General features: G+C 43.4%; 1 protein-coding gene across 1 annotated transcript in view; it reads left to right on the forward strand.

Moving 5' to 3' along the window:
* The window catches only part of LOC114667527 (Schwann cell myelin protein-like), a 40942-nt gene extending 31530 nt beyond the window's left edge, over positions 1 to 9412 (forward strand). The window contains exons 5-8 of the mRNA XM_028822851.2: positions 3281 to 3541; positions 5434 to 5703; positions 5837 to 5960; positions 8282 to 9412. Of these exons, the coding sequence (XP_028678684.2) occupies positions 3281 to 3541; positions 5434 to 5703; positions 5837 to 5960; positions 8282 to 8465 (839 nt within the window). The 3' untranslated portion in view covers positions 8466 to 9412. The remainder of the gene's footprint in view (positions 1 to 3280; positions 3542 to 5433; positions 5704 to 5836; positions 5961 to 8281) is intronic.
* The last annotated feature ends 1882 nt before the right edge of the window (positions 9413 to 11294 follow it).

The following is an 11294-nucleotide window of genomic DNA, read 5'->3' on the forward strand; positions in this document are numbered from 1 at the left end:
CATACAAAGATAGCCATGAAAGGCACCATATAACACTGGCACATGGAAGTTACTATTTGATAAAGAGTATGTAGATAGTCACATATGTACTGTATATAAATACACAGATACTGTATAAAAAGACATGAAAGCACTAGCACAGATAGAGATATATAGATAGCTAGGTATGAAATTCACTAACACACAGAGATAGACAAATAGGCATGAAAAGCCCAATGTAACTGAGAGCCATGAAAGGCACTACATGACACACATATACATACAGTATAAGACATGGAAGTTACTATTTGACATGGAGTATCTAGATAGTCATACTGTATATATACTGTATATATGAGAACGCCATCAACAGACACTTGGACATAAATCCAGCATATGCAAACTTAAGAAGAACATACTCAAATAAACAAGACTTTACACCCAATACCCCCCCCCCCCCCCCCCGATCACACTGACTTAGACACCACCCCCCCACGTAATTTTTTGCTATATATTGCCTTTGATTCTTGTATGTCTAGTCATTATCCTCTGATGAAGACCCCTGGCAGGGGCTGAAAGCTCAGGAATTAAAATTACTTTATGATACGTGATTCATTTTTTCTCCCTTTGTGGATCTCCAGCTGCAAATATGCAAACCGTACAACAGACCTTCTCTTCCATATATATATATATATACACACATACACACATTATATATATATATATATATATATATATATATATATATATATATATATATATATATATATATATATATATATATACACACTCTAGCTGCACGTGGTCTATGAGACAAAAGACAACCTGAAGACTCCCTTGCAGTTTTACTTTGTTTGTGAACTTGGAGAGACGTCAGCTAACTTTTAAGAATGACCCGGGGCAGAGGATGTGGGCGCACCTGTGCTTGCTGCTCCACTGGTTTTCATAAGATGGCACTGGTGATACCATACCATAGCCGTATCGCTGGCATGCGAGTCCTATGAATCTTGGTCTCAAGAAAATCCCTCCAGATAGATAATGTTTTTAGTGAAAACTTCACTAAGGTGTTTCACTTGCACATTGTGATCCTTGGCGTTTGCTTCATTTCAACATCATGTCTCCTCATTTGTGTTAGTAGCATTAGCACAACATCGTTGTTACGCGGCACCGTCTGTTGCACTTTTAGCACCAGCACATATGTAGTTATATAGATAAACATGAAAGGCACTATTGAACATGCATAGAAATTAGAAATGGAAGGTTCTACATACACCAGTGGTTCTCAAACTGTGGGGCGGGCCCCCCTAGGGGGGCGCGAAGTAACAAAAAGGGGGGCGTGAAGATGTGAAAAAAAGAAAACAAGAATCAAAAATATGAAAAATCCATCAATTGAAACCAAAACAAATTAACATAAACTACATTCTGATACTAGAAAAATAAATATAGACTTATATAAATGTCGACAAAAGTTAAGTAGGTATAATAAAATATGCATCTATTATATACTGTATCATTAATTAAAAAAGAACAAATTGGTATTAGTGGGCTCCTTTCAAAAAAACGTTTGGGGCGCACGATTAAAACTGTTATGAAAACTCGGGTCACAAATATTTAAAGGTTGAGAAACGCTGACATATACAATAGATAGTACTATATAACACTTACATACTGTAGATAGATATACAAGAATGACACTATGTAACATTAAAAGACAGACATGAAAGGCACCATATAACATTTTCATACTGATAGAAATGAAGGACACTATGTTAGACAGAAAGACATGAAAGGCACTTTTAAGCAAACACATACACTATATAGATAAACAAACATGAAAGGCACCATATAACACTTATATAAATAAATGTACATGAATGACACTATAGAACATATAGATTGATAGACATGTAACACACTAAATAGCATACATAAATAGCAAGACATGAAAGGGACTATTAAACAGAGAAATAGATAGATAGATAGATAGATAGATAGATAGATAGATAGATAGATAGATAGATAGATAGATAGATAGATAGATAGATAGATAGATAGAAGTGAAAGGCACTATATAATAGATAGATAGATAGATAGATAGATAGATAGATAGATAGATAGATAGATAGATAGATAGATAGATAGATAGATAGATAGATAGATAGAACGAACTAAGTTTAGTATAGTCGGCAGGGATAGATAGATAGATAGATAGATAGATAGATAGATAGATAGATAGATAGATAGATAGATAGATAGATAGATAGATAGATAGATAGATAGATAGATAGATAGATAGAAGTGAAAGGCACTATATAATAGATAGATAGATAGATAGATAGATAGATAGATAGATAGATAGATAGATAGATAGATAGATAGATAGATAGATAGATAGATAGATAGATAGATAGATAGATAGAACGTACTAAGTTTAGTATAGTCGGCAGGGATAGATAGATAGATAGATAGATAGATAGATAGATAGATAGATAGATAGATAGATAGATAGATAGATAGATAGATAGATAGATAGATAGATAGATAGATAGATAGATAGGCACTACATAACACTGATTGATAAATGTTTGTATTTAGCTCGGTGACACGGTGACCTCAAAGCCCTAACGTCTTCAGTTGGGACCCTGCCCAGGTTCATCCCAGTGTGCAGTTTGCATGTCCTCCCCAGGTCCCCGTTGTTCTCTCCTTCAGTTTTCTTTGACATCCCAAAGACGAGATGCATGCCCCTTTGTTTGTTCTTCTCCTTTTCCCCCCCCAGTTACACCCCTGCTCCTCACAACTCTCTAAGGTGACTTGTCCAGTATCTGGATGGAGCCTTTAAGCCCCATAATCAGCTGTTTAATTGATTTAGCGCCTCTCCTAAGCTAAAAGCTCTTCATAAATATTCAGAAAAGTACAACAAGAATTTAAGCCTTGAATAAAGATCAATAAATAGCACTGGATAGAAGCCGATATCAAAGTATTGTAGGATTGATAGGTTTACAGGGACCATATTGTCACATGTGCAGAGTACAATGGCACATATAAATTAAATCCATGAAACACACAACACTGGATTATCCCAAGAGCCCCAGCCAGGAAGTACTTCCAGAGAAAGCTTGGAGATCACTTCTGGGATCAGGAATGGCTTCAGGCTCTTTAGAGCTCCAAAGTGTCCCAGTGGTCTTAGGATTCTCAAACTACCCTAAAGGGTTAAGCCAACCTCCTCAGGTATTTTTGAGGGGCTTCTGTTCCACGTATCCTGTTTAATGTCTTGCTGGTCTTTCTTTTCTGTTCCTCACAGTTGCCCCCAAAAAAGTGACAGTTCAGCTACCAGCATCCATAGTGGAAGGCAGCAAAGCCACCCTGAGCTGCAACAGTGACGGGAACCCCAAACCGCAAACGTTCCAGTGGTACAAGATCGAGGAAGAAAATACCACACTCCTGGAAAGCGGGGAGCTCCTCACTATAACACCTCATAGAGGAAGTGACGTCCGCTATTACTGCCAGGCGAGCAACGGGATTGGAGGAACAAAGTCAGAGGCAATCAGCCTGGTGGTGCAGTGTGAGTTTTTTTTTATATCATTTGTAGCTATGATGGGGGGGGGGGGGGGGTTTGAGGTGGCAAAAAATCATTGGCTACAACACAAATAATAATCCAATGCTAACATTCGTGATACTCCTCCAAATGGCGTAGCACAGGACAAGTGAGCTGTAAGTCTACATTTTCAATGCATTGGACTTGCACTCGTTAAAGCCCAACGAAAATCGCCCCCCGTTGTTCTCCGCCACCTTTGACTCGACTGATTGCACTCGCCACACTCACTCCGAGTCCTGGCAGAGGAGCTCCTGTTTCCAGAGCCGCAGTGCCTTGTCTGTCCTGGAATGCTAAAGTGGCACATCTGCTAGAAAATCTTGGATGCTGACCATTGATTGGATGGTGATATTGCCTTCATTTGCATACATAGGTGATGACACAGTAAACAGGAACTGTGGGTAAATATCAGGGCATCTTCTAACCTGCTTAATCCAGACCAGGGCAGTAGGGGAAGTGGCTGGAGCCTATCCCAGCTAGCACAGGGCACAAGGCAGGATGCCAGTCCATCACAAGATGAACAACACACACACACACATGCAGACACACACACACCAAACACACACTAAGGCCAGTTTAGTGTCGCCAGTTCACCCGACCAGCATGTCTTTGAAAAGTGGGAGGAAACACCTATGGTTAAGGAGCTAAGTCACCCTCTGGTGGGGTCTTAATGTGGTCTTGCCTTTGGATGACGTTTAGTGGCCTTCGCATTACGTCTTAGTAATGTTACACCACACGGAGAGTCATTTCTATTCTTCTCAACCCCTCCAATTTAACGGTACCTCGTACTTCATTTTTATGAAACCTCCTTACACTGTGGTTAAGATTCATGATGTGGGAGGAGTTATCTGACTCATGAATAATAATGACTATTCAGCAGGCGTGTTCTTGCAGTGGGCGTGTCATATGCCAGAACTGTGGCTCATAGACCGAGACAGCTGTGTCATTTCCACTACCCGAATCATGTGATGAAACCGTGCAATCCAATTGGCTGTTCAGCATAGCTCAGGGCGTCAGCAGTTAGACCCTTCTGGCATGGCCAGTCGTTTCAGGGTGGCAGAGGTGGGCCCTTGTGACCCTTGGTGTTCTCACTAGATGTTTCCCCGGTTTTCAGTTCCCCCTTTTTCAAGTCCGGAGCTCATTTGACCCATTTACTGATTTTTTTGTTTGGTGTTTTTGTGACGCAGTTTGAAGGCTGCATGAACTTATAGATCTCGTCATTTTGGACAAGTCGTCATCATCGTTATCAAATATTCTTTTTGTGTTGCTGCATTCGGTTTTGATTATTTAATTTTGAGATGTCTTTTATTCCCATCCTTTGTTCGGTGTGTTGTATGACAATATGCTCATAGCTCTTCATTTTGTGTCACCTTTAATGGCTTTACGTAGTTGAGATTTTATCCTCCCTGGTGCTGGTAGCCTAACGCCTCACCAGACGCAGTGTCTCGCCCCTCCGTCCTCACGTAAGATCAAAGCCAGTGCTCTGATGGCTCCCTCAACGTGTCTCTAATGTTCTGCCACGTTCACTGCCTGCACCTTCACACCACCTGCTCCACCTCACACTTTCACTTGATTCAGTAGATGGCAGTGCCTCCTTCACTCACTTTCCGAAACTCCCATCAGCCAATCCAAGTCAGAATCCTTCCCAAGACTCCCCAACAGTCATGAAGCCGGGCCAATGGATTTAGGCCGAGTAGCGTCTCTCCCGAGTGCGGCTCTTTAAGGGCTCTTTCTGTCTGATTCACGCACACTGCCACTGATGGCCCTGCACTTCTCATTATTCCCCCCATGGTCACTCACCACGATGACCTCCATGTGTGTGCTAAACTGAGAGCTGTTGTGTCCTTCTCCTTGTAAGGCAGATCCCCCAGAAATCAGCCTGGACTCCAAGTGCTTTATCAAGGAAAATGTGATCAGCTGCCATTGTGAAGTCGACTCCCGGCCGGCAGCATCCGTCACCTGGAACAAGAACGGATCTGCAGACACACGCGGCTTTAATGTCACCCAGACTACCAGTGACAGCGGTAAGGTGACAGGAATACTGAGTGGGTCCCTGGTGGAACAGCTGAACATCTCCTGCATTGCCGAAAACCAGCATGGGTCCTCAGAGCGCCACCTAGAGGTGATCACAGGTGTGTTGAACTCTGTGTACGCCTCCTGTTCTGGGAAGCTGGGGACGTGGGGCCGTGGATGGGGAACTGGGTTTGCTGGCATTTGAGGGGTCAATGAGTGGTGAGTGAGTGGAGTCTCCTCTTTCTGTTTCAGTCACGGCAGATAAACGTCAGCAGTGGAAGGAGAAAAACTTCATTGTGGTCATCGCTGTGGTGGCAACTGTGGTCGTCCTGTGCGTCATGGTCACCGCGGCTGCCTGCAAGATGTGTCGGCACAAGTAGGTGCCATATCAGCAGCATGTTTCATTCTCCCTCTGCGTAGTCAGCTTTAAGGACAGCACTCGATTTTTTTTTAGTTAAGGATGAGAAAGGCGCTATATAAATGCAGCCTAGTCCTGTTAATGTTATTAGAAGGAACTCATCTTCCTTTAAGCAGGGTGCAGCCTTTTCCCCTAATCATCCTCTTTTATTCTTATCTTTAAGGTTTGGTGATATTGTGGTAGGGGGTACCATATCTCTGCCACCCTTACCCGGGGCAAAAACGAAAATCCAAATCTTTATCTAAATAGGATCATTTGATTATACGGGGAAGGGATGATTAAAGGGAGAACACAAAGGTCTCGGCTACCCCAGCATGCCTCGGTGCACAGGCTTACCTGCTTTGCCCACTTCCACTTGCACTCGCTTCCCAAAGTCTCTCTTTAAGCCCTCTGTCCACTCAAATCACCCCGTCCATATGTGCCTTAAATAGCAAATGAGACCGTTCACTGTTGAAGGATTTACAGGCACCAGGGGGCGCTGTCCTGTTATAACCTACATGTAAGCACATTGCCACCATGTTGTAAAACTCCAACATAGACATCCACCTTAATAAAATGACAAGTGTTTGTTTGTTTGTGTTGTATCAGTGTTTCCATTGAGCTGCACTGTGTCTGTTATCCAACAGATGGTGCGACACCAACATCATCACTGCTTTTACAAATCACATACCAAATGGCATATAACAGATGCACCATCTGGTGGAATGACAAATGCAATGCATTGGCATATAAGAAATGCACCATCTGTTGAAATGACAAATGCAATGCATTTTATGAATGCCAATGTTTGTGATGCACCATCTGTTGGAATGACAAATCCAACGCAATGGCATATAAGAAATGCACCATCTGTTGAAATGACAAATGCACTGCATTTTATGAATACCAATGTTTGTGATGCACCATTTGGTGAAATAACAAATCCAATGCAATGGCATATAAGAAATGCACCATCTGTTGAAATGACAAATGCAATGCATTTTATGAATGCCAATGTTTGTGATGCACCATCTGTTGGAATGACAAATGTAATGCATTTTACTACAAAATACACTCCATTTTTACACATCAAGGGGTGCTGTCGTGTTATCACACAACAGCATAATTCAAGTTTTAAATAAGTGCAGGAACTCCCTTCTGACTAAGTGTTTCGTTGGAATGAAAATCAGAAGCTATCAGATTCCTGCATTTCCTTTTGAACGTTTGCTCCACAGGACTACTGAAGCCTTCCTTCTCTTACTATGATCCTCCATTCCCTATGTTCAAATAGTAAATGAAATGTTTGTAAATGCTGCTCTTTGCTTAAAGGTTTACAGACACCAGGGGGCGCCGTTCTGTTCTAACACCCCTGTATCAGCAATAGCTTTAATAAACCCAGCAATTAACTTCTAACTAAGTGTCTGCTTTGAATGAAAATCAGCAGCTGTCAGACTTCTCCCTTTCCAGTTGACCCTTTGCTCCAGTTGATCTCATGTTTCCCTCCCTTTAATCATTCCTTCCATGTGTGGTTTAAATAGTATATTACATATTTTTAAAAAACGGCCAGGTCAGGCACTTGTTTAAAGTGTTTACAAACACTAGGGGGTGCTGTCCTGTTATACTCTTCCAATAAAATGAAGAGCAGAGATTAACCTCCAACTTAGTGGCGGCTGCATTGAAACTCAGAAACCCACTCCGTTGAACCCCCTGCTCCTCTGTGTTCCTCATTTGGAGACCGGGTGACGGCCTAACACTCTCACTTTGTGTTTGTGTTTGATGAGCTCTTATAGAGAGAGATGCATGTATGATAGAAATAAAATAACAGAAGTAAAAGTGCTGAGTTAACCCAATGGGGCCTGAAGATACAAAGTGAACTTGAAAGATAAAGAGCCTTGGCATGAAGTGCTGCTATTTTTAGGTCACTGCTTGAGACATCAATGCCCGCCTGATCTGATGGTTGCAGGCTGCTCTGCACGAGCTGCTCATGAGCAGAAAATGGGCAACCCTGCCTTCAGCCCAAGCTATAAATACACAGTGGTCTGCTTGAAGCTGGACAGCATGCGTCCACTCAGGGCACTCATCTGACGCTCTAATGCTAGTCTAGATTGCTCTAGCTTGATGCCATCTGTTATGCCAACTTCATCAGTGGGCACCCTGGCACATCCCCTATCAGCACACTGAGATCTGGTCATCTGAGTTTCAAGTGGTTCAGAGGTGCTGCCCTTTGACTCCCCCTGCTATGTCCCTGGAACTAACATTTGTCTTTACTTATTTTTGTTTTTTGTTTGTGACATTGTTAGGAAGAAGCCGGAGTTTGACAAGATGGTGACATTTCAGGACATGAAACCTGAAAGAGACCAGCAAAGAGACGAGGACATCTACGCCAACACCCCTGCCGGCAACGAGTACAGCTACCAACCCAGTGAAACCATCTATGGCAACAGCCCTGCGTGCAGCAGCCCCCCACAGGCATGTGACCGGTGACTCAGAACCCCCAGAGAGGGTCCAGGGCAGCTCCTTTCTTTAACCCTTCATTGTAACAAGTGCTACTGAGTTGTACTTCTCTCTCCTAAGTGCCTGTCATGCCATGTCATTGCAGCCTCATCTACAAAATGGGACTCGGCTGTGTTGGCACCTTATTAAAAATAAGAATTAAGACCCCAAGAGGGCTTCTATGTAGCAAAGACTCTCAGCGCTGGATGAGTTTGAAAATCCCCCAATATGTAGACCCCTATGTTAAATATAGCAGTTACATCCCACACAATGCATTTTGGGGGGTCACAGCCTACCTTGGCAGTAGTAGGTAGGGTACACTCACATCTCCAAACAGTTAAATGTACAATTGGAGTAAAGCTGAGCAAACCCTATATGCGCCCAATGGAAAATGTGCAGAGTCCACACACACATACTGGGACAAGATTTGAATCCACATCCCTCGGGCACTCGGGCGACATGCATAACCACCGTGCATGCATAAACATTTAGCAAGTCGGCTCTTCGGCTTTCTGTTTCCTAACGGACTAATATATCGTGTTTCTCCCTGTCTCCTCGCACTGAGGTTTACTGAAGGCCATCTCCTTCCTCGGTCACCTTCCAGCGCGCTCATCCATCACGGCTCCTTCTGTGCAACTCCAATGGTCCTTTCTCTGCCACATCCACTCTGTTTCACATCACTCTCTTCTGGTCAGAGGAAACACTCTCTGCACTCACGCTCTCCAACTCTGTAAACTGATCCAAGCCAGCATCCTTCCTGAGGTCACCAGCGGCTGAGGACCCAGGGCAGTGGACTTAAACAGGGAAGCAGATCTAGTAGGTGCAGATCACAAAGTGTGTCATCACCTCTCTTTATGGCTGCCCTCCTTTTGACGGACAGCGTCGCTCTCTCTCTCTCTCTCTCTCTCTCTCTCTCTCTCTCTACATGTTTTCTCCTCCCCCATTCCTTTCACACAGGGTTTCTGACGATGGCTCCACCCCTTATGAATGTGTCACACTCTCTCTCCCCCAGAGTTTCTCCGGATGGTCCCACCCCTTCTCATAGTGTGTGTCTGTCCCAGGCTCCACCCCTTCTACAAATGTTTCTTTTTTAGGCTCCACCTCTTTGACATTCTCTTTCTTTCTTCTTTGGTTTTCTCCAACTGTTGCTCACAGACCCTTTACAGAGTTCCTCAGGATGGCTCCACCCCTTCTGACAGTTTCACTCTCCCAGGTTCCACTTCTTCCGAGGGTGTCTGTCCTCTAGGGCCCGCCCCTTTTTAAAATTGTGCGTCTCTCGCTCTCTTTCTTTCTTTCTCTCCCTCCCTTCCTCTCAAACGCAGATCCTTTATACAGTTGTTGAGGATGGATCCACCCCCTTCTGACCGTGTCTGTCCTCTAGGCCCCGCCCATTTTTAAAATTATGTGTCCTTCTCTCTCTCATTCGCTTCCCGATATTCACAAATTAGGATGTGAGATGCTGTCGCTAACAATAACCCGTTTCCACCAAATTATCACAGTTTGGCTCACTGTCCTTAAAGTTCAAGAGGATGATGAAATGCCGGAAGAACAACAGAATTCGCAAACAGCTGATGACAACAGCAGGAACGTTCTGTCCAGCTGGCCCATAGGCTGACTGTCCCAGAGCAACTAAAAAAACAATCGTCTCTGGAGATGCATCTTAGTTGTAACCATCGGCAAAAAAACCTCCATCCACCAGGGGGCTCCCCTAGTGGATTACCGACGCTAAAATGCTGACACTCCTCGCTTCACCACTTGTGTCTTTCTCTCTCTCTCTCTCTCTCTCTCTCTTTCTTTTTCTCCCACCCTTCCTTTCTTACACAGATCCTTTACACAGTTATTCAGGAATGGCTCCACCCCTTCTGATACTGTCTGTCCTCTAGGCCGGCCCCTTTTTAAAATTGTCTCTCTCTCGCTCACTCGCTCTTTCTTTCTTTCTTTCTTTCTTTCTTTCTTTCTTTCTTTCTTTCTTTCTTTCTTTCCCTTCCTCTCACACACAGATCCTTTACACAGCTTTTCAGGAATGGCTCCACCCCTTCTGACAGTGGCTGTCCTGTAGGCCCCACCCCTTTTTAAAATTGTGTGTCTCTCGCTCATTCTTTCTCTCTTTCTCTCCCTCCCTCCCTCTCTCATGCAGATCCTTTACACAGTTGTTCAGGATGGCCCCGCCCCTTTTGACAGCATCTGTCCTCTAGGCCCCGCCCCCTTTGACAGCATCTCTGTATTTCTCTCTTAGGTCCATGTGGCCCCACCACAATTTCCAAAGCGCCACTTGTTTAGGTTTTGCCTCAGCATAATTAGTTTCATCTTGTCATTCTTCCCATAGATGTCTTGTTTTTAAATTCATCTTTGTCGTTCTTAAATGCATATTTTCTTGTTGTTGACACTACTGGCTTCTCTTGTCTGACGTTTTGCCACTGTGAAGCTACACACCATTTCTCAATAAGAACATTTGGTCGATGAGGCATGTAATGTCATGGCAGGCAAGCCACATGTGGTGAGATCATCTGAATTTCATTACTAAATTAAAGTGAAAGCCTTCTATTATTAAAGAAAATGATTCTGATTTACCTGAAATAAATTTCCGGTGTTGACTATGACTGTGAATATGGGGCTGCCCGCCCACTCAGCTACAAGGCTTGTGTTGTTTCTCTAGTATTGCAAACTGTCCTGTAGTCGATTCCTGCTGCTCTTCCATAATTCACTATTACTTGGCTGATTGACATACTTGGTTACTGTGGCCACACAATGGTGTCAGTAGTGGGATCTGAACCACCAGCCACAGCCTTAACCACTCTGTTTGCTTTTCCAAGTTTTTGT

Source organism: Erpetoichthys calabaricus, chromosome 17 (genome assembly GCF_900747795.2).
Source record: "Erpetoichthys calabaricus chromosome 17, fErpCal1.3, whole genome shotgun sequence".
Lineage (NCBI taxonomy): Eukaryota > Metazoa > Chordata > Cladistia > Polypteriformes > Polypteridae > Erpetoichthys > Erpetoichthys calabaricus.